Source organism: Crocuta crocuta, unplaced genomic scaffold (genome assembly GCF_008692635.1).
Source record: "Crocuta crocuta isolate KB4526 unplaced genomic scaffold, BGI_CrCroc_1.0 scaffold17, whole genome shotgun sequence".
NCBI lineage: Eukaryota > Metazoa > Chordata > Mammalia > Carnivora > Hyaenidae > Crocuta > Crocuta crocuta.
This window is the reverse complement of record NW_027532041.1, coordinates 8,026,286-8,050,749: the sequence shown is the minus strand read 5'-3', so window position 1 is coordinate 8,050,749 and position 24,464 is coordinate 8,026,286. Positions and strand designations below refer to the sequence as shown.

The window sequence follows — 24,464 nt, the reverse complement described above, 5'->3', positions numbered from 1 at the left end:
CTAACATTAGGATGAAGAGCAATTGAGCTGTTGGAGGTTTTGAAAGTAAAATTAAGTATAGTATTTGAGATCCCAATTATCAACCTACTTGCATGAATTTCTTTCAAAAATGAGACGAGGGCCAAGTGTAGTCCTGCGTGTTTTACATGTGACAGAATCTTTTGTAAATATTCAGATGTTTTCACATGTCTCAAGAAAACTGTTTATGATCACTCTCCAACAAAATCCCAGGACTCTTATTCCACATTATACTATAGTTTTTGCTTTCACCCTATCTAGAAAGATCAAATGAAACCTGAAGAGTTCTTGTAGTTCTCAGAGCTGGGAAGACAGAATGAGCAAGGCAGGTGTCAGGGAAAGGGAAAATGAATAAGGTAGAAGAGAGAGATGGAGATGAGCAGGGAGAAATATGTGCCATTAGGTTTGTTGGCTTTATAAAAATGTGTTTATATTTAGGTTTTATTCACATGTCTTTCAACTTTCTTTTCTCCAAACTGAAATAATTACATTAATGAATCTGCTACAACTTATCTATAACTTCATTAGGACTATCTTGCCATACTTGAGAAAGGAGTATATAAGAGTTAGTATTTAACAGAAATACAGTAAAACCTTGGTTTGTGAGCATAATTTGCTCTGGAAACATGCTTGTAATCCAAAGCACTTGTATATCAAAGCGAATTTCCCCATAAGAAATAATGGAAACTCAGATGATTCATCCCACAAGCCAAAAATATTCATAAAAAATGATCACAGTACTGTAATATGATAAAAAATAATAAAGAAAATAGAAAATATAAAGAAAAATAAACAAATTAACCTGCACTTAACCTCTGAAAATCTTCGTAGGTGGTGTGAGGGAGACGAGTAGGGTTATTGTGTAGGACGACTTTCACTATCATTAATGGAATCACTGCTATCCCCTGGCTCAATGGAATCTTTTTCTTTTCTTGCAGCTTTAACAGAGAACCTATCCAATGACACTTGCTTTTGCCTCCTTTTGAGGATTTCGCAGAAATGTGACATTGCATTGATGATCACCCAAAATCCCACAGTGAATGAGAGAGAGACAGAGACAGAGACAGAGAGAGAGAGAACAGAAACATTGGTTCAGTTGTGATCATGTGACGTTCAACATCATCAACTACTAGTATTGCAAGATATCACTCCTTTATCAATTTAAAATTAGAAATGTTTGCTATCTGGCAGAACACTCGCAGACAAGTTATTTGCAATCCATGTTTTGACAGCACTGACTTTCTTGGCTAAAGGCATGCAGTGTATAGAAATTTAAAATTTCTTTTTCCTGTGCCTGTAATTCAAAATGCCATAAAAATATTTAATGACTTTTCCACACCAAATATGTATGGTGCTCCATAATTTGCTTCAAAAATTAAGTGGTTGTTCAAGGGCAAATTAACCTAAAGGCAATGAAGGAGATGATTCACAGCAGTGAATTTACTCCCAGGCTGCTGCTGCTGCTTATCAATCAAATAATACAGGACTGTAAATACTAAAATTTACTTTATCATTCCCATCCTCATTCCACTCCTCAAAGGTAGTCACTTATAATAGTTTAGTGTAAATATTTCTGAATGTTTTCTAGTTATTCAATAGCTATATGTTCATCTCCTACTCTGTGCCATGCAGTTGTAGATGCTGATGATACAATAATGCACAAAATCAGACCAGCTCTCTGTTCTCAAGGTCTTCACAGTTTAGGGGATGAAACATAAAATGAAACAAGCCAGTATACATACAACATGATATCAAGTGCTAAGTAGGTAAGAAGTCTACAGTAGGACAAAAAGACAGAATAGAGGTATATACTAGTTGAGTAGGGGGGGTCAAGGAAGCCCTCTTTACCTGAATACAGGGAGAAAATGATCCCCTCAAATATGGTAAGAGACGCTAAGCAAAGCGAACAGCCAGTGCATAGACCCTAAGGCAGTAGCAAACCTGGCAGGGTTGAGCACAGCAAGGAGGCCAGTGTTGCTATAACAAACTGAATGAGGGGAAACTGGGTAAGAGATGAAGGCAGAGACACAAGTATGTAGGACTTTATGAATTAGGCATTGACATGGTCTGATTCATACTTTAAGAGGCATTCTGGCTGCAGAAAGGGGTAAGGATAAGAACTAGGAGACCAGTAGGGGGCTACTGCAGCGGACCTGGAGAGAGATGATGGTGGCTTGGCCTCTCTCTCATTCATTCCTTGTAGGAATGCAACTGGTACAGCCACTTCAGCAGATGGTTTGGAAGGTACTTAAAAAACAAAACATACTCTTACCATACAATCCAATCATTGCTGATCCTTGGTATTTACTCAAATGACCTGGAAAACTCTGCATACAACTATTTTTAACAGCTTTATTGTAATTGTCAGAACTTGGAAGCAACCAAGGTAACCTTGGTTGAATGTATAAACAAACTAGTATATCCATACAATAGATTCTGATTCAGCAATAAAGAAAAAAAGAGCTATTAAGACATGAAAAGACAGTATGGTATTTAGATCCACAATAGCTAAAAAGTCATTTTAGTTCCTTACAAATGATTTTTATATTTCAAAACCAGAAGTACAATTGACTTGCTCTATTAAGTGAATATTAATAAAAGATAGATGGTCATCTATCTGATTTATCATCTATGCTGGTAGTTCGTGAGTGATGGAAATATTCTTTCATAGTCATTACATATTTAGCCTTCATATATATATATAAAGACATATATTTCCTTACTCTTTATATTATTAGAGAAAAAGAATGAAAGATAAAGAGCAAGAGAGATGAAGAATGAAATTGATTGATTTTAAGGAACTGCCTCATGTGATTGTGGGGGCTGGCAAGATGGAAATTTTCAGAACGCGCTGACCCTGGCTGGAAATTCTGGCAGGAGTAAATGTTGCAATCTTTAGTCTGAAGGCAGAATTCCTTCCTCTTTAGGGAATCTCTGTCTTATCTTTTAAGGCCTTTAACTAATTGAATGAGGCCCACTCACATGAATCGGCTTTCGCATCTGAAAAACACCTTGATAGCAACACCTAGACTGGATGTTTGATCGATAACAAGTGCCCTAGCCATGTTTAATATATAAAATTAACCATTGGAGAGGTATTTGTTGCTTTTTCAAAATTTGCTTTTAATTAGAGAATAGCATAGCTCATGTTTTCCTCTTTACACACTCTTCTTTATTCCTATACCCACAAATGAATTCATCTCAGTCTTTCTCCAATGTCATATGTCTTTTCTTCTTATTTATTTGTTTAATAATTTTAAGTAGGCTTCAGACCCAGTGTGCAGCCCAGAGTGGGGCTCAAACTCAGAACCCTGAGATTAAGGTCTGAGCTGAGATCAACTGTCAGACACTTAACCGAATAAGCCATCCAGGGACCCCCATACGTTCTTTCCTTCTTACTGAATGACATTATGCATCATATTTAAGAATTACCAGACTCCTAATCCCACGTCTCAATATGAAATCTCATTTCCATATTCTGATTTTGTCATGTTTTATGATCTGTCTTAGATAACTTATGAGTTTAGGACATACAGTCATCAATATCAAATTTGTAAGAATCAATTGGCCAACCATTAAAATGTGTCTGTCATTCTACTTCAAGTAGCTGATAAAACAAGGCAGCAGTAGGATTCTTGGAATTTGGTGACATCACAGAATTACACCACAATGATTCTCAATCCACCTGCCTTCTTCTGTAGCTTTATTTGATAACTGGATAAGAAATAATAGAGATGGCATAAATCCTGAATTTCCAAACCCTGTAGTATAATGTTTTGCTACTGTTGGCTGAGCAATCTAATTTGAAATGGACAAAATGCTTAAAAAAGCATTTTGCTTTGAGTTACAGTGTCAGTGTGTTCAGTGTGTTAAGGGTAAATCAGAATCACCCAAACGTAAGTTCCGAAAGAAAGTTAAAAATGATGTAATGTAAGTATTAATCAGTATTAACTTCCAATTATGTAAGTCTTTTTTGTCTTCATACGTATACATGTTGCTGTGTAACTCTAACCCTTAAGTTGGATATATTTTGTCATAAGGTATTTCATAAATGCATTTGTGCTTATTTAATACCATGAAAAATAAATACTGGCAAATCACTGTTTTGTTTATAGAAAACAGCAGCACATAGAGGTCATCATATAATCTTTTGAGCCTCATTTTGGTAGCACTGGGTACTTTGAATGAGCTTTCTACCTTTTTTTTTTTTTTTCCCTTTCCTTGGTCCCTGCACTTTCAAGTTAGTGTGACTTGTTCTGCAGGCTTTAACACACACTCATTTCTGGCTACCTTCCATCAGCTTATGATCATTAGCCTTCACTCTGTATAAAGAGATTTACCTAAGCAAATGGAACCCAAGAGTCAAAATTACAGTGTGCTAAAAACAAAAACAAAACAAAAAAAACCCCTCTGATTTATTAAATTTGTGCACTGACAAGGAAATAATGAAGTCAAATGAGACAGAGCTGACCTGTGTTCTTCCTGGAGGTAAAGCTCAGTTGCTCTGTAGAGTTTCTGTATTTTGTGGGGAGCCTTTCTCACTATCTTGCCAGTTCAGATCTTTAGGAAGTTCTGGATGACTGGAGATGACTAGCCTAAAGGGCAGGTATTACTACCCATCAGTCCAGTCAGTGTTGTCTGTGTGGAGCTTATGCAGGAGACTGACAGTCCCCCCATTTCAGTTTCCAATCACTTCCTCACTCACTTTATTGATTTCCTTGGCCAGCAGTTCTAAACCCACCAGATCTCCACCTTCAGGACAGCATCTGCACAGAGCAGGAGGTGTTTCTCTTCTACTTCCACTTGCTTTGTCACCTAAAATGAGCTTTCAAAATAATCCATTTGTTTTTATCTTTTTTTCTTCATTTTTTTAAATCTATGATGTTGCTGTCAGAATAAATATATTTTAGAATACTTAATTTGTTATTTTCCTAAATTTAGGAAAATATAATCAGATCAAATGAAATAACACGTGTGAATGACTTTTGTAAACACCAAGGCCTTATTCAAATAGCTTGTGCTATCAGTTCCGTATGTACCCAAGATTATTAACTACAAGATAACTTTTATACCTTTGAGTCCCCTTTGTTCTTTCGACTCTAGTTGCCTCCTTTAATAACAGACATCTGTTTATGAAACCTCTTCTCTATTTTAGTTTTATACATTATAAGAATAGTATATTAATTGATATTTTCAGATTGGTATCACAATACTTAAATGTTGGGAAAGCTCCAAATGCTCAAGACCCCTAGTGTTTGCCTTCAGAAGAGAATCAGTTTGAGGAATTCAGGGCTTTCCAATCTGAGGTATTCAGAGTTAATCCAATAATTTTCCTTTTTTTAGACAGTTCATATTGAGGGGTGATCAGAGAGTGATTTGCTATATTTTAAGTCCTATTGCAGTGTTTGTTTTGTTATCAGTTTGTCTTCACCTTTTCCTAAAGTTTAATTAGTATACATTTTTGTAGAAGACTGCTGGATACTGATGATGAGCTCAGTGACATTCAGACAGATTCAGTCCCATTGGAAGTACGGGACTGGCTGGCTTCTACCTTTACACGGAAAATGGGGTTGATGAAAAAGAAATCTGAGGAGAAGCCAAAATTTCGAAGCATCGTGCATGCTGTGCAAGCTGGAATTTTTGTGGAAAGGTAAGTGAAATCGTTGGTATCTCAAGATAATAAAATTTGGAAAGCAAGAGATATACTTACCATATCAAAGTTATGGGAGTTGACTTTTTGCTTCTTGAGGAAAACTTCGATTATAAGTGTACATAGAATGAACAAATTTAGAGCTTTATTATGAACTTGCCTCTTACAAAAATGTTTTATCCTGGGTTTATTATTTTCATTTCTTTTAAAATGACATAAATACTAAAAGCAAAGACTTTTGACTGACCAGTGCCCTCAAATAAATCTTTGTGAGTAACTGTTTAAGAAATTATAACACATTCATATGTTACATAACTAATTTTACCTGTAAAATATAACACTTCAGAAAAATGAGTTCTGTACTACATACTAAAATCAAACAGGCCTTTCTCTGTATCAAAGCAAAAAGACCATCCTGTTTCCATAATGGGAGGAAAGCTCCCATGAGCTTTTGAAGAGTTTTTTTTTAACATTTCTGTCACCAAAGTAAGGAATAGTTGGTGGCTCCTAGAAGCACCAAATTAAATGGCTGTAGTTCTTATGTGAAATACATGGTTTTATTGTTGTTATTGTTGTTTGTTTTTTAGTTTATTTATTTTGAGGGAGAGAAAGAGAGCATGAACAGGAAAGGGGCAAAGTGAGAGAGAGAGAGAGAGAGAGAGAATCCCAAGTAGGCTCCATACTGCCAGTGCCCCATGGTGGAGTTTGAGGGTGGGTTCTGATTGAATTCACGAGCTCATGAGATCATGACCTTAGCAGAAACCAGAGTTTGATGCTTAACCACCACATGCCACCCAGAAGCCCCGCAAACTACATATTAATGTGGCCTAAGTTTATATTAATTTAGCCCTTAAGAATACAGTCTTGGGGCCCCTGGGTGACTCAGTCCATTAAGTGTCTGACTTCAGCTCATGATCTCACAGTTTGTGGGCTCCAGCCCACAGCTTCAGATCCTCAGTCCCCCTCTCTCTCTGCCCCTCCTCCACTAGGTCTCTCTCTCTCTCTCTTTCAAAATAAATAAACTTAAAAAAATACAGTCTTTTTTTTTCTGTCTAGGAAACAAGGTGTTCCAAAATTAAAATTAAAGACTTGAAATAAACATATTATATCTGACAATTTTGAAATTAGTTTTTAGAAATCTTAGATTAAAAACAATTAAGTTATATATAAAATGATGAAACATTTTTGAAACTAATAAAATTGAGGAACAGAGAATTTTTTTGGTCAGTGTACTTAAAGAGAGACCACATCATTTTTCATCTTCTGGCATCTCTAGTTATTAGTTTTAATGAACATTATAAACTTTAATTTTCCTCTGTTAAAGGAACAATAAGAAACACCATTTGGGTCTCTAAAAATGTAAACGAGAATGCATTGCAAGAACTATTTGATGCCACTGGAAAATATAACTATAGCACATAAAGCTTGAAGTATCTTGGCTTGTGCCTATATTATCCACAATAACAACCGGTCAGTGATTATTTAAATTAGTTTCAGTTTTTATTAACCATATCTAATTGGCTTTGATAAAAGAATCTTTATATAAGCTGTTTGATTGGTGTGGAGATACCTACACCCCCTCATCCGATGCATAACTGGTCTCAACTCTGCCTGGTGGGACCAAAAGTCTGAAACAGAAAGGCAGGGCTGGAGAGAAGGAATATCTATCCCCCTCCCCCCAAAAAAACTTAGGAAAGTGTGTGACGGTTATTGATTTTCATAAATATCAAATCAATATTAACCTCTCAATAGTAGTTTAGAAAGTCAGTGAGAGAATCACAGATAAAAGACAGTATGTGTGATTTGCTAAAAGAAAATATATTTGATCTTTTTAAAGAAAATATTATAGAACTTGGCAAACTAAAAATGAGAGAAACTGTGGAAACAAATTTCTATTCCCACCCAATAAAAGATTAAGATTTCTGCAAAATATATTGATATCCTACATAATCATTTTTCCATATGCTAATAAAATATTTTATTTAGTAGACTATAGAGATAAAAAACGTACTTAAAACAACTAAAATAGCATGCAGCCTGGAAAAAATCAATATGCTACAAACACATGGAAATAAAATCTCTTTTATGACTCTTATAGCCCCTTTAGTAGATGCATAGAAATAATGGCACGTGCTTCTCTTCAATTTTCAAAGATAATTGTCTTCCATTTTGAAAGTTAGAAAGCCTTCCTGAGCATCCTGTCAAGTCTCGCCTCCCAAGACTCAGTGCCTCAGCAGGTCCTGGCCATTCGCCCACCCAAAAGTACCCCTAATCTACTGGCTTTTGCATCTCCACTCCTGCAACCCCAATCTCCATCTCTGTTACCTGCCATCAGATATGGGACAGTAGCTTTCCAATTGGGCCTCCCTCTTCTGAAAGTGTCCTCTCCAAACAAGTCAATTCTAAATATATAAATTAGTCTCTGTCACTCTTAAGCTTAAAGCCATAGATTGGTTTTCCACTTCACTTGGTATTAAAATTTTTTTAATGTTTTATTTATTTCTGAGAGAGAGAGAGAGAGAGAGAGAGAGAAAATGAGCAGGAGAGGGTCAGAGAATGAGGGAGACAAAGAATCCAAAGCAGGATCCAGGCTCTGAGCTAGCTGAGAGCACAGAGCCCGGCATGGGGCTCAAACCCACAAGCTGTGAGATCGTGACCTGAGTGGAAGACGGATGCTTAACCAACTGAGCCACCCAGGCGCCCCTGCACTTGGTATTAAAAGCAACTTCTGTATCATGGATTTGCAGCGTTAGGCCTCCTTTTGCCTTCTCATCTCATCAAATGCTACCTTTATTTTTCACTGAATATCTGTCCTGCTCTGATTTCAACCCCATGAAGATCCCTAACTCTTTCTTCCCTTGAGGACAATTGTCCTGTTATTCCCTTTACCAAAAATGATTTTCCACACCCTTTCCCCTGCCTGGCCCTTTATCTCTTTTCAGAGGCCTTTCCTAAGCACTCTATATACTTTTCTTCACTTTCTCTACCCTAACCAGCAGTTTACCATATATATACATACATACATACATATATACCATATATATGCTATATATATACATACATATATAGCATATATATGGTAAATTATATACATATAAAGTTTATTTATTTATTTTGAGAGGGAGAGGGAGAGAGAGAATGAGCAGGGGATGGCAGAAAGAGAGGGAGAGAAAGAAAACCCAAGCAGGCTCCACACTCTCCACTGAGTCCTGCTCAGGGCTCAACCTCATGACCATGAGATCATGACCTGAACCTCAATCAAGAGTCTGATGCTTAACTGACTGAGCCACTCAGGCACCCCTGTAATCATATGTTTTTATTTATTGTCCCTTTTCACTGCTCAGTAAGCTCTGTGAAAGCAGCAGCTATATTTTTCTTGTTTGCCACTGGTCTCTTACCTAACACAGTGTCTGACATAAAATTTTCTGAGGAGGATCTTTTGGGGTTTTTTTGGTTTTTGGGTTTTTTTTAGTTTTTGAATTACATTTTGCAATTGTAGTAAAAACTTCCTAGAAGAATCCACCATATTTCCAGTTGGACTTTGACCATCTGCAGGAGCCCAGGAAACTCATTGTTCTTTTTCAGCAACTTCTAATATATCAGCTATTTACTCAAGTGTGAAGCAATTGTATTAAGGTTTGTTCCACACTGATTCTCCTTCCAATTATCCTAATTTTTCGTCCTAATATTTTACTCCCAATTATAAGATTGGAAATAGATAATGGGAAAGTTTCTCTCTCTCCTCAGAAAGATAATCTGCTTTGTCTCTTTCCATTCCATGTAAGGAAAATGCACCCTGATACTCATTTCTCAGCCTAATCCAGGTCTAAGGAAACAGCGCAGAGTTCCCACAGAGCCCAGGGAGCCCTGAAGAACCTAAGAATTGCAGCCAACAGCACTGGCTGCAGAATAGTGAGAACAGTGACATTAATAATAATAATGGCTTTCTAGTGTTCAGTACTTACTATATTATGCTCAGCATTTATATCATTTACTCTTCACAAAAAGCTTATAATTATCCTTGTTTTACACATGACTGACATTAAATAGCTTTCCAAAGGTCACATAGATAGTAAGCAGCTAGTCTGTGATTGAAAGTATGTCTTCTCCTCAGTACAGCCTACTGCCTCTGTGCCCTGAAGTCACACCAATTGAAAGTTATGTGATTTTTCTTCTGATTATTATATTGACCTTCTTTTCCTTGTCCATTACCCTTCTATTTCCTCTGTACCTCCATTTATTAGTAATAATGACTAGACAAATAGAAAAGACTCATGTCTCAAAAACACAAAACAACTAAATATCATTATTGACAATAATTATTTTCTGGGTTTGTTATAGTGTAATTACTAGTTCCCGTGCCCTGCAAGACTAGAGTAATTGTGCCTATCTCAATAGAGTAATTAACATAAGTATTTCTACTAATAAACTGCTCTGATATCTTCCAATAGAGATAGAGAATAAGGATAATTTTTTATTATAACCAATTACCCACATTCAGATATCATTTAGAGTCATTTAAATTAAACATAAAATGAAAGTATAGAAATAAAGTAATAATGTCTCTGTAATAAAGTGGGACAATGCTTTAGCAAGAAAACCTAGGCTAGAGATGTATGCAAATGCAGTATTTTAATTCTGAGTGTCGAAGAAGTCAAGATTAAAAAGGGAAACATGAATTTTTAGCATTTATTATTTTATGAAAAGATAGGTTTTACATAGAAACTAATACATCTTATGGATTTTTAATATAGGGTTATTGAATCTAAAATGTTAGCATCTTCTATAGTGGTTTCATGAAAGGTGAAAAACTTCCAAATGACTATTCTTATGCTGACCTCCCTCATTTAACTAATGATATAATTATTAAATTATTATTTTATTCAGGAATTTTGGGAGAAGTTACAACATAGTCTAGAAATGCAGCTTTCCTATGGACTAATAATATAAAAAAGAACATGATTAATAGTTAAATTCTTTCTTCTCAGGACTTTGTGAATGAACCATGTATCTTCTAGTTCTGAATCAAAGCCTATTGTTATTTCTACCATTGGGGTATCACACTGATCCTATTCTCACATGAACCAGTGGAGGAGTTTCACATATTTGGTTTATGTCATTTTGGTTGCCCATCAGAAGATGGGAAAAAAATCCAACAAATTACTGATTAATAAAAATATTTTATTGATATGATCAAAATGGAAATAACTTTCTGTATAATTTTTATTAAATTTTATTAAGTGACAATTTGAACAAGCTTAAGCAATTTTTGTCAATATGGTCTGCCCTAATATTCTTAACTTAAAAATAAAAAAAGCTATGTAAATTCTGATGATCCTATGTATAGTCTCTTATCATTTCCATTTTTTAAAAAACAAAGAAGAACAGAATCTGTAAAGGCAATATTTTTAATGACATTTCAGCTAGACTGAAAATTTTGGCACATAAATCAACACAAAACAAGAATACTCTTCCATCATTGAGACAGTGACATGCCGGAAAGCTCTGTTGCATAAACAAAGGACAGTCTCTTTTAATAAGATGAAGTTAGGGCAAAGATGTCAGTCATGTTGACTTTGTAGAGTGGTTGTACATAGACAAATTCATTTGAACATATGCCACATTGTAGCTGCCCAATAAATGGTGACCATAGTTATCATCATTATCACAACGTGAGCCTGTAACTAAAAATGAAAGTTGAAAAAGTCAAAAGTAATTTTTTCCCTCATCTTCAAAAAATAGTTGAAAACTCTGAGTAAATGAGCTTTATATATACATTTATTTTCTCTTTCAGGATGTACAGAAAGTCCTATCACATGGTTGGTTTGGTATATCCAGAAGCTGTCATAATAACATTAAAGGTGAAATGATTTCAATTATTTTAATTTTTTCAAATAGTCATTTTTCCAATCTTCTTAAAATGTCTGGGAGAACATCAGAATAGGTCTTTACTACAGCTTATATGTTTGCCTATTAAAAGTATTTTAACCACTTTCAACATGCCATGTGTTCTGAATCATGACTCATTGTAGACTTAAATGAGGATTGATTGACACCAACAAGCCATCAACGCATATGCGCATGTGTGCACACACATATGTGCCTTTTTCTTCTTCTTCTTCATGCTTTATTTAGGCAGATCTTGAATTCAGTTTTGAGATGGCACCAAGACTTGTCAGAATATACATATTTTGTTGTGTATATATTATGGAAAAGTTGCATGCTTTAAAAAAACAATGTTCCAGGACAAAACTTGTATGAAAGAAATTTGTTTGGAATTTTAGATTTGAGTAAATAAAAAAAATATAAAATTAAGAAAGAAAACAAAAGAAATTTGTCTCTCTCATCTCTGCTTTTCCTGTGGTTGAGGCCCATTTGCAGTATTAAATATGTTAGAAATAACCGGAGTCAAAACTTTAAGGCGGTAAAAGTTTTGGATTCACTTGTCTCCACTGTGTGTGCCCATGTGAGCACTGTTCGTATTTCTAGAGGCAGTTTGTAGGCCTATTATTCAATATCCCATATTTCTTTCTAATGTTGAATTCCGGTAGAGACATTCAACTTTGTCCCCTCTAATAGTTTCATGTGCTTTCCTGTATCACTCAAGACTTTAAAAGACACTGGCAACAGAATATCCTGAGTTGCTTTATTTCTGCTTTATTAAACTCTTATTCTAGTTTAAATTTATATTGTTTTCTTTTGTTAATTTCTTTTTAAGCATACCCTTTGCATCTGTTTTTCTCTCTGTTCCCTATTAGCGTTTAATCTTATTAACTTAAAAAGGTAGTTTTTCTTGGGTACTTTTTTATGTTTAATTTTCTTTTTTTAATGTTTATTAATTTCTGAGAGATAGAGACAGAGCATGAGTGGGAGAGAGACAGAGAGCGAGGGAGACACAGAATCTGAAGCAAGCTCCAGACTCTGAACTGGCAGCACAGAGCCCAGTGTGGGTCTTGAACTCACAGAGCCGAACATGGGTCTTGAACTCACAAACCATGAGATCATGGACCTGAGTTGAAGTCAGCTGCTTAACTGACTGAGCCACCCAGGGGCTCCTGTGTTTGTGTTTCTAGTACTATCATAAAGAAGTATATAATTGAAATGTCACCCTGTAGGATATTAATTACTTCTTGAATCTTGTGAGATTTTTATTTCCTCAACTGTGGGCAAGAATGTTAACTTATTTTTATTTTTCTTATTTTAATAACCTTTACCTAGAAACCAACACAATGTTTTAATATGAGAGAAAGTAAACATTTTAAAATGCAGTATGGAAAAAACATATAAACTGACAGGTTGAGGAAGGAAACAGCACCAGAATATTTTTAGTTAAAGAGTTCTTATTTCCTGAGATACCTTCTTGTCTTGTTTGTTCTTAATCAAGCATCTGCAGTAGTTTATAAATGTAAATCATCATTGTTGATAAAAATCCCCCAAAGTAGAGAACTAACCTTTTACTCAGTGGGAAACCCCTAGCAGGAACTATAAATAGCAGTCTCCTAACAATCTGAGCTAATTCTTCTGTGTTAGCTTTGGAATTTGATAAAAGATTTGTTGGCCTCATTTGAGCTTTACTGATGGCAAAATGCCTTTTAAGACAACTTTTAGAGATTCTAAATATACAAACAGATAAAGCAAGTGTTGGGGACCAAATCAGGGCCAAATGCAAGAATTTAACAAAAGCATACAAGCAAATAAAAAAATATATTTCATTGATGTTTTCAAGTGATTAAAAATTCCATTGAAAGCTGTTATTACTATTTTAAAGGCAGTATTTTTAAAAGAGACTGTTTGAATACTTTTTATCAGATTCTCAGTTTAGTTTCAGATAATTGGCCTCTGTGAAAATGTGTTAAATAAACGAAGTTCTAAGCAATGCCAGCCCAAATTCAAAATTAATACATAGCTTTAAGTTTGCCCACTTACTATTCAATACTAAACCTGTTGTGTGTATGTAAACCTACAGTTTGCCAATAGTTTCCAATAATCATCAGAGCTGACTTGCATTTCTTTAAGTTTTTAAAATTTCAGCGATTTGTTTAATACTGGAGCTCCAACTTTACATTAAAACCTCCTTAGTATATAGGACTTAATATCACTTGTTACAAGTCCATTTTGTGAACACCTCTGCAAGTATTCATCCTGGAATTACCTAAAGCAAACATCAGGAGATAGCTGTAACAGTTTGGCTTTCTCTCCAACTGTCAGTGTTTTTTTCCAAGGGTATGTATGTGTTTCCTTATAAGCCTGAGCACTTCCCTAGAGAATCTCCTGAAATGCTGCTATTAATCTCCTCTTCCTTCATGTCCACTTCCTTTTCCTTTCCATCTGTACTTGGAGGAGAGTGTAAATGAATTAGTCAAGGTTACAATGAGTAATAAGGTAGTATATACTCCACCTTTCTACGGTGTTTGCATCTTAAAGGATAAGGCAAAGCTTTATCAAAGCTTTAAACCAAAGTACTAACTCTTATGGTGTAATTTCAAGTCATGTAGAAGGTGGTGGATAGGAAAGAAAAGTTGGAGCTACTTTCTCCCTATCCCTCCGTTGACATCACCACATAACCCATAATTCTACCTTAAAATGAAGCCAACTCTTGGAAAGTGATTTATGGTGAATTTGAAGAGACCGAGGATAAGGTTAGTATTAACCTTGGGATTAAAGAATTAAGGAAAAGATCTTAACACTACATTATGCATTATGGCCTCACTTTTGTGAACCCATGGATACTAAGTGGCCCTGTCATATCAGACACTGTGAAATATAATCGGATGTTCTAAATCAAAATGTGACCTTCTGAATCTACAATGCTTGATCTTTTCATAGAGAGAAATAGAACTATATAATACTGCCATTTAAAGTATTTATGCTTTTTTACAGGATGTTGATAAATGGTCTTTTGATGTATTTGCCTTAAATGAAGCAAGTGGAGAGCACAGCCTGAAGTTTATGATTTATGAACTGTTTACCAGATATGATCTTATCAATCGTTTCAAGGTCAGAAACATGGGACAAAGTGAAATGCTCTTAGAATTAGTTATCTGAATAAGAATGAAAAAGCAGAACACTGAATCATTAATCAGTGCATTTATAATGTTTCTAATTGGCAGGTCACAGAACTAGGGGATGAGTTCACCACATGATATAGCCATTTTCCATGACTCACTGACATACATCCACACGGATGTCATGAGGCCATTGTAGCCTCAATCCAACAAGATACCATCATCCCCCTGAATTACTCCCAGAATAGTCATGTAGAGATTGTGAGCTATGTTTTTTTTTTTTTTTTTAAAGATCCTCTTTGTGTTCCACAAACACAGAATGGATATTTATTGGCAGCTTTTCTTAAACTGAGCTGAAAGGGCTTCTAATTAACTTCATTTAGAGCCATTTAAGCAGCAGATTTGATCCAGATTTCTGAGCATTCTGCAACTTGTACCCTTCAACATTTCCAATGGAATCATGGCATTTTTAGAGTTAGAGGGTACCGGGAGGTCATTTATTTTAGTCCTTTGTACTACAGATAGAAAAAACAGACTTCACCAATTGTAACTGGAAATTTTACCTTTTAAGAACTAGCCATCTGTCTTGACTCTGGAAGATATAAACATTTAAAGACCACAGTATGGGTGATATTGTTAATTCCTCTATCTTAGTTAAACACATGGGGTCATAATCTTATGGTTGAAAGCTAACAGGTTAATGAAATCGTTTTTCAGAACAACCTACATTTAACTTCAAAAAAGACTCCTGCCCACATCTGACTCACAATCGTGTCCCATCCCAAACATTGTAGTGCTTATGTTGACTTAATGCTACTATTTTCATCAAAATACAATCATAATTATTATTTTTTGCAGATTCCTGTTTCTTGCCTAATTTGCTTTGCAGAAGCTTTAGAAGTTGGTTACAGCAAGTACAAAAATCCTTATCACAATTTGGTTCATGCAGCTGATGTCACTCAAACTGTGCATTACATAATGCTTCATACAGGTATCATGGTAAGAAAGTTTTCCTAACTGAAGTTTGTTAGTTTGGAACATCAAGTTCCTTTTCTCTATATTGCCATTGTCCCTCTAATACCCAAAGAAGTATTATAAGTAATAATCTTTTGGATTTTTGATGGCTAATGAATTATTCATAATATATATTATCCAAAAAAAAAATATTTAACTCAGTGAAAAAAAGAAACCCAGAGGCAAATGTAAATATACTGCAAATTTCCTAAAATTTAGACTCTAGAACATTTTGTTTGTACATTGTTTTCCTGTAGGAATCAACCAAAATGTAACCTAGATAAAAGCTAATTACAGTGCTCTTCCGTCATATTATCATGTTCTCCCAAGCTGACTTCAGTGGCTTTTTCTCTTTTACTTGCATTGCTAATTACAATGAAACCCTAATAGGGGTTTTGAAAATTATTTATGTGAATTTTTCCAAATTCTCCTTGCTCTTCTTTGCATCTGAATGATTCAGTGAATAAGGAAATAAATGATTCAGCAGTGCAATCCTGGGACAATGGTGACTACATGTTAGGAACTCTGGCACTGCCTGATATTTCTGAAATGTCTAAGAGTTTAGGGTAACTGTCAGAAAATGAAAAGGAAGGAGTAACTCTTCTAAAAATTCCACACTGACATGGGTTCAAATATAGTCCCTGAGAACCTTCTTGATTCCTTATGTGTCAGCCTATGCTAAAGCAGTGCCGTTAAGTGCATGTAAGTCGAATGTTCCACCAAACCCCATAATATGCATTGCCTACCTATTTTGATTTCAGAAGTCACACCTGTTCTTTTGGGTCATTGGCACTCAGATCTATGTAACTAATACTCTTTGGGGCCCAAAAGATCCTCAATACCTCATCTTTCCATACCAGGGACTATTCCTAACCTGGTCCCAAGCAAAGTCCCTAGGGCCACAGTATGTTGTGTTAAAGATTTTGAAAACTTATAAGTTACATGATTATTATTATACTTTATTATATATATATAGAGGAAACTTTATTATATACAGGAAATTCTCATAATAATTTTTCCCTAAGAAACTATAACATGTTGTTTACTATATATACCATCCACTTGTTATGATTCATCCAGTAGTGTCTCACATGATGACTGAAGAAATTGCCTACTACTCTTCTTCATCTTTCTTTTCCTCCAAAATGTCACAGATCTATCAATGCCTTGGGCTCAGATCCCACTCGTAAGCCATGTTTCAATTATATGTTGCTCCAAAACAAACTACTCCAAAACTTAATGGCTTAAAACAATTTATGAATATCTCTCAAGTGTCTGTAGTTAGAAGGGTCCCAACTAGCAGGTTCTCACTTGAGGTCTCTCATGGGCTTACAATCAGCTAGCAAGTATGGCTGAAAACATGAGGACATCACTAGCAAAGACATCCCTGGTGGCTCACTCACATGGCTGGCAGTTGATAATGGCTAATGGTTGAAGCTCAGCTGGGCTTTTTAATTTTTTTAAGTATTTGTTTGTTTATTATTTATTGAGCAAGGGGGAAGGAAGGGCAGAGAGAGAAAGAGACTCTGTCAGTGCAGAGCCTGATGTGGGGCTCAGACTTACAAATGGTGAGCTATGACCTGAACCAAGATAATGAGTTGGATACTTAATCAATTGAACCACCCAGAAACCCTTTAGCTGGGCTTTTCATAAAGGATTTTCTTGGAATATTACCAACAATTTAAGAGAGATATGCACTCTACAATAAAATTGCAAAGTAATATATAGGATTTAAGTCCTATTTGGGGGAGGCAGAAATCTCAAAAACTTTAACTGATACAGTAGCATGACATTCTCGTGACCTTATAGAAGGCTGAACTTATTTGTGTTATCAACCTGATACCTTGTGTTTTCCTATTGTAAGGTATCGGTATGGACATCACAGACTTAAGGTATAAATGTGCCCATTGGCTGAGATCAAATTCAGCTATAGCTGGACTTGCTTGGTCCTGGGTTGAAGTTTACTCACTTTTATTTCCAGGAGTCTGAATTGACATGGGAAGGGAGGGAGTAGAAGTTAACAATAATAAGTAGAAAATCAAGCATTCAAAGATAGAGCTTTAAAATATTACAAACTTTTAGAAAGAAGTATATGTAACCTTCTTTATAACTGTTTCTTACATGTGCAGGCACACACACACACACACACACAAATTCTTTTAAAGTTCCTTTGGTTTTAATAAGACTTCATTGTCACAGCTGTTTCTTGAACTCTCTTCCTTCTGACAGCTGCAAATGCTGTTCTATTTGAAAAAGTTGCTTCATTCTCTTCCTGGTTAGAGTTGCTTTCAGTTTCCTCTTTAAGGCCTCGGTCTTGAATCTGATAACCAGATGGCTTTCAAGTGTGGCATTTCCTCTTTCCTGAGTTCTGTGGCTTTGAAAAAGTTAACTCAAAAACGTCATACATAAGTGGTACTCTGAAATGGAAACTGAAGTGATTCAGGTTTTTCAGAACTTAATAGAATAGAAAAGTAAAGCATTCAGTCTAATAAAATATCTACTTTAATTATTACATGCAGTGAGAAGATATATGCCATTTTAGGCTGGGAGGTAACCAAAATTTCATCATTTAAAAATATGTTTCTGCTTACGTGCATTTTATATTCACTATCAGTGTAAAGGGAGCCAAATAAAAGTCTCCTAAGTGACACTGAGGAGATGAAGGATGCTGTACTATTAGTAAATAAAGACATTCAAATCCACAATATGACTTTTCCCTCAGAATTGCGAGGAGGACTTGTTCCCAGATATACCAAGCCATTCCAACTTCCCCGGAAGACTGGACAAATGTGGTCCAGCCTGGCAGGACTCCTAGAAGTTGACATTAGTGAAGATCACATAGTCACTCTTTGAGAGGACCATAAACATAACTTCACTCTACTTTAGCAGGTTTTGTTGGGGGAACTTGTTTCTGATATATTCATCCTTTAGCAAAAATGTGCTAGTGGGATCTTTAATCATCCATTAGTTCGGCCATTACAAAAAGAGCCTAGTGGAAGATTGTCATTGTTGTCCAGGATCAGGAAAATACATTTAAACTACAGAGAGTAATGAGAAATTTGATGATAGATGCTAAGAGGAAAGGCAAAATGAATTATGAATTTATTGACAATGTTGACAAAACTTGATTATACTGCAAGGTTTATAGCTTTGGGAAAGTTATTTTAACAAGCTTTTCTTTAGAGTAAAAAAAGTAATAGTAGTAGGTGAGTATTAATTTTCATGCAGATGAATGTGTTGTTTCTTTGAAACAACCGTATTATAAAAATATTCATTTAGTTTAAAACCCTCAGATCTGATAGGAGGAAGACTAGGTTGTCTGATGTCCTGCTGTTTCAGGAAGGTCTTATCTGTGTGACATTTATGGGGCACTCCAGTGGCAGCGCCATATTGTCAGGACACTCCAGTGTCCTTCAGTTTGTTAATGTCAGATGGGATACTCTCAGCCTGGGAGTAGACACTGCAGAGAGAGTTGATGCTAGTAACACCTTCCGTCTCTCTCTATCCTTTGTCACTTAGTTAACTTGAAGTCCTGTGCCAAGGTGACAGTGGTATGTGGTAGCTCAATCTATTTGCTAAAGAGCAAATTCTTTAACCAAGTGCTACCAAGCCACCTCCAAATATCTCTTTGAATTTAAAATCGTCCGAGGGTCTTGGCAAAGGAACACTTGTATTTAAGGGCTCCTGGCACTGTATTCTAACATTAAGAGAAGAAGAATCAAAGATGATGTGAGATATAATTCCTTTGGAAGTTGTAGTCCACTGACCATACCCAGAAATAGACACTCTCACTCTGGAATGACTCAGTTTTTCTCCAATCAGTCTACAGAAAATATACCACTATGTCTCTATTCTATAAGCTATGTGGAAATTCTGTTTTTACAAATGGCTTCCCAAACAATGTTTGGAAGAGTAGAAAGGGTTCAGGCTTTCAAGGCAATCAGGCATAGGTTTGAAATCCTGCTCTACCACTACCCCAGCTCACACACTCTCTACCTTGGTTTTCCTGTCATTAATATGTGGTTAATAATACTGACTACCAGTGAAGAGTCAATGATGTCATCTATGTAAAGCACCTAACCTAGTTCCTGTAACATGATGGGTATTAACACACACCCTAATGTCAATAACAATTACTAACTTATTTTTATTATATTTATGTGTATTATGTATTAATATTATTATAACACTTTCTATACTGGATAAGTTATAGCCAACTATGACATCCTATTCAAAGGGAGAGAGAAGAAAGTATCTAACCTAAAAATTTAACTAAAATAGTTATTAATTATGCTCTTTGGACACACCAGGTACTAATAGGTGAGTGTGATTTTCTGACCTGAAATTCTCCCAACCTTACACATACACACATACACAGACAGTGAATAATTGAGACATGACAGTTTACGTCATAAATCTTAGAGCTCTATTATCTTCTACCCAGAAATATATCCAGTTAAATTATCTAGAAATTGTGCTTTTGAAATGTTAGAGAATGTGTTCTGCATATTACCTCCCTCAAGTAATGAATGCTATTGTCATCCATGGAAGGAATTGTGATCTCTGAAAGGAACAGGAACTTTGGAGTCAGATTTAGGGGTGAATTCCTGCTCTTCCACTTGATAGCTATGTGACCTTTGGCAGGTTGATGCAATTCTTTCGGATTCAGCTGCCGAAATGAAGGTTTGTTTGTTTGCTGCCAAATGAAGGTAAAAACATTTACCTCATAAATGGAAAATAGGATAGTTATACAAATGAAAGGCCAGCTAACTAAAATGTCCAGTTAATGTTTGTTTCTTCTTCTTTCTTTCTGTCACCATTGTACAAACTATTGATAGCAGTCAGTGTCTCCCTATGATGTAATTTGAGGACTTCCCATTCTCATAACATTTTAGAGTTAGTCTACCTGAGCATTTTTATAGACAAAATGCAAACTGTAGTTTAGATGAAGCACAGTGTCTACACTGTTCATGACTTATCATTTTAACCCTTTGTGCCTACCCATGAGGAATCTGAAGAGTGTAGGTTATGCATGGGTCATTATGGTCATTGGGAAGAGGGATAGGATTCAGTCTCATTCTCTCTGGCATGTCCTCATGAATCATTTACAAAATCCATGAATTTAAGCATTCATTTCCTGAGTTAGAATTCTCATATGGCACCAGTGTAAAATGAATGAGCAACTAAGGAGCTCTACTTTCAGTAATACAGAATAGATGTGCTTTTAAATTGAGTGTGAGAGTTGAACATTTCTCTTTCCAAATCATTTTATAATTTAAAAATATTTATTAGGGCTATAATGTGGTAATAAATAAAAGAGAGTCACAGAAGAAGTTCTATTTATGGGAAGCAGAGAATAAAGAGACTAAAAACATGAAATAAGTATAATCAATTTTGACAGCTATAATGATAATAATTTTAAATACTTATGAGATAATTTATAATTAAAATCCATCTCTGCTGCCCTAATTTTTTTTTATAATTGCAGCTTCATATTTTATGTTATTGTTGATATTGAATATTACTTTTTTAAATCACAGTTAAATCTGTAAACCTTAAATATAATCAATAAGAAATACTTAAGAAAATAGGTGACTTTTTTCTAGGAATGATTTTTTTAGAAAACAATGGGTTTCTGGGGGTTCAAGAACTGGTTTAACCTCAGTTTTTATTTATTTCATGATGTTTAATTCCACAGTCTCACTGGGGACATTGGAGGCCCAGTCTTACTCAGTCTATAATACAGGCCATACTTCCTTTTAATGACTCACAATTAAATGAGCCCATAAACACAGAATAGCTAGTTATATCAACTCCCTTTGGTTCTGAAAATCATTTCTGCTTCAGTAATCCAGCTGTGAGACATTTATTCTTGAATTGCCATCATTAAAGATATGTTAGCTCACTATTATTTCCCAGACTCCATGCCTTCTACATTGCATTTAAGGTAATATGTTCAAGAAAATGGCATCTGTTCTGTATTTTACTATATGACAAGATTTGTGAAAAGCACAGTGACTACATTAACTTAAAACTTCTTTTAAAATTCCACAGGGAAGGATCACTAATTCTATTTTCATGAGAGCTCTGGCTGAGAGGGTATATAACTTATTTGCCTAATCAACAAAGATTTAAAACCAGAAATTGTTTTTTTTTATTTTTTTAATGTTTTATTTATTTTTGAGATATAGAGACAGTGTGAGCAGGGGAGGGTCAGAGAGAGAGGGAGACACAGAATCAGAAGCAGACTCCAGGCTCTGAGCTAGCTGTCAGTACAGAGCCGGACACAGGGCTCAAACCCACGAACCCAGGGGCGCCTGGGTGGCTTAGTCGGTTAGGCGTCCGACTTTTGCTTAGGTCATGATCTCGCAGTTCGTGGGTTCGAGCCCCGCGTCGGGCTCTGTGCTGACTGCCAGCTCGGAGCCTGGAGCCTATTTCAGAGTCTGTGTCTCCCTCTCTCTCTGACCCTCCCCTGCTCATGCTGTCTCTCTCTCTCTCTCTCCTAGAAATAAATAAAAATATTTAAAAAAAAAACAAAAACAAAAAAACCCCCACGAACCCTGAGATCGTGACCCAAGCTGAAGTTGATGCTTAACCAACTGAGCCACCCGGGCACCCCCAGAAATTGGTTTTAAAACAGTCTCTTTCCATTACTCCTTACTACCTCCTCTTAATACAAAACTGGTGAAATCTAAGTCCACAGAAATGTATTAAGTTCCTGCTATGTGCCAATTACCATGATAGGTTATGTGAAGGGGAGCAAAGACTAATAATATCATGCTTTTTTCAATTATGAAATTCAACAGTTGTCACCTCTCATTTCTGAGTCATGGACCTACAGTGGCTCCCTCTTGCATTTTATACAAAATCCAAATTCATCAGATTTAATCAAAGTAGTCTATCAACTCTTCCCAAAAGCTGTACTCTCTTTCCATTCTTAGTTCACTTGACTTACCAACACAGTTGGCAATTCAACTTTCATATCAGTCTCTACACTCTCATTCTGCATTTGCTTTTTCTATTTAGAATCCTAACACTGCATTTAGATACTAATCTATCCCCATACTCTTTCAAGATCACTGCCACTAAATAGACATTCAATCTGCTTTTGATTGTACTTCAAACTGTGACCTTTTATCATGTATGCATGTCGTTTACATTACATTTTTCTGCTGCTTTGTACAATTGTTTCAAGTATTGGAATGAGACTACTAAGAACAAGCTCCATATCATTTGGATCCCCTGTTACTCTGATCAGGTATCACCTATTGGTGGTCTATCCAACAGAACTTTCTGTGATGATGGGAACACTTTGCATCTGCACTGTTCCATCTTGTCACTACTTGCCAAATGTGACTATTGAGCAGTTAAAATGTGGCTTCTGTGACTGGGAAAATGAACTTAATTTTATTTAATTATATTTATTTTCAGTTTAAGTGGCCACATGTGATTACCATAATGCAGAGTAGTAAAATTGTTATGTAAAATGTCAGAGATGAATAAACTATCAAATTACCTAAGAATTATAATAGCAGAGAAATTTGTTAAACTGTCCAATTGATAAGAGAAAGATCAATGTATATTGAAGCAGGTGGCCTGGATTTTATGTGAAAACAGTTATTCTCTCTATACTTACTAACTTTAATTGCACAATCAAGAGTATGTGTTATGAAGATCAAGTTTGGTAAATTTTTAGAAACTCTTCCAAGTTTTTAAACATAAAAATTAAGTTCAGTTTCTACTATGAGAAAGTCTTAGAAAATTTCAACTCTTAGAACTCTTCTTTCAACTCTTAGAAAATTTTCTGATAGAAGGGGCTTCTACAAAAGTCGAGCTAAAGACATTTTAATGATATAGGCTATATGTTAAAAATTACTAAACTAAAATAATTCCTAACTATAATGGATTTCATGAGACCCAAAATGCTAATTTGTATTAGCAACAAACCCCTTTGAATTAAAAAACCCAGTCAGGTTTAAATCATATGTCTGTATTTTGAATTTACAAGCCTTGAAACAATTATTGACCTCATGAAGCATCCATTATGCAATTAATGGATGTGAAATAGGGGAAAATATTTAAGATCAATAAAAATAATTTAATATATTTATATGATTACTTATACTGGGTGCACTGAAAATGTCTTCTGTAGAAATACAGCACAGCCTCTGGTTTCTAAATATCATAGTATTTTTTTTAATTTACTAGCACTGGCTCACTGAACTGGAAATTTTAGCAATGGTCTTTGCTGCTGCCATTCATGATTATGAGCATACAGGAACCACAAACAACTTTCACATTCAGACTAGGTAAGTTATATAAAGTATTAAATTGTAATTAAAACTTGACATTTATTTTGTAAAAATAAATTATTTTAAAATTATTTTGTAAAAATAAATTACTTATTTTTAAGAAAACTTAAAAATAATGTCTAATAAGAATAGTTTTAATAGATTTTAGCAAAGTTCCTGAAGCTACAAACTATTACTTATCAAGAAAATTATACAAATATTTGGTGACATGTTTAGCAATTTAAAGAAGATAAGGATGTGTCAGACAACTTCTCTCTGTCCAGAATTAATATTCTGAACTATCACATAAGTCAGACATCTTTTCACTGAGACAAATCTTACAACATATTAAGTCATCAGTTTAGTGTCATTATGTATTTGAAAGTAATAAAATTGTACTTCTGAAAAACAATGAAAGAAACTGTACTTCCAAGTTAGCATGAAGTGCTAAGTTTAAAATAATTAGAAAATGAGATTTAATGATGG

General features: G+C 35.2%; 1 protein-coding gene across 2 annotated transcripts in view; it reads left to right on the top strand.

The window, feature by feature from the left end:
• PDE1A (phosphodiesterase 1A) overlaps positions 1-24,464 on the top strand; it is a 186,169-nt gene that overhangs the window by 101,974 nt on the left and 59,731 nt on the right. Inside the window, exons 1-6 of one of the 2 annotated variants that reach the window (XM_077776330.1) lie at positions 3,884-3,948; positions 5,486-5,668; positions 11,463-11,529; positions 14,549-14,665; positions 15,532-15,672; positions 23,896-23,996. In XM_077776330.1, coding sequence (XP_077632456.1) covers positions 5,583-5,668; positions 11,463-11,529; positions 14,549-14,665; positions 15,532-15,672; positions 23,896-23,996 — 512 coding nt within the window. In that variant the 5' untranslated portion in view covers positions 3,884-3,948; positions 5,486-5,582. Of the gene's footprint in view, positions 1-3,883; positions 3,949-5,485; positions 5,669-11,462; positions 11,530-14,548; positions 14,666-15,531; positions 15,673-23,895; positions 23,997-24,464 lie in introns of those variants that run through there. The other variant, XM_077776329.1, reaches the window with a different exon arrangement.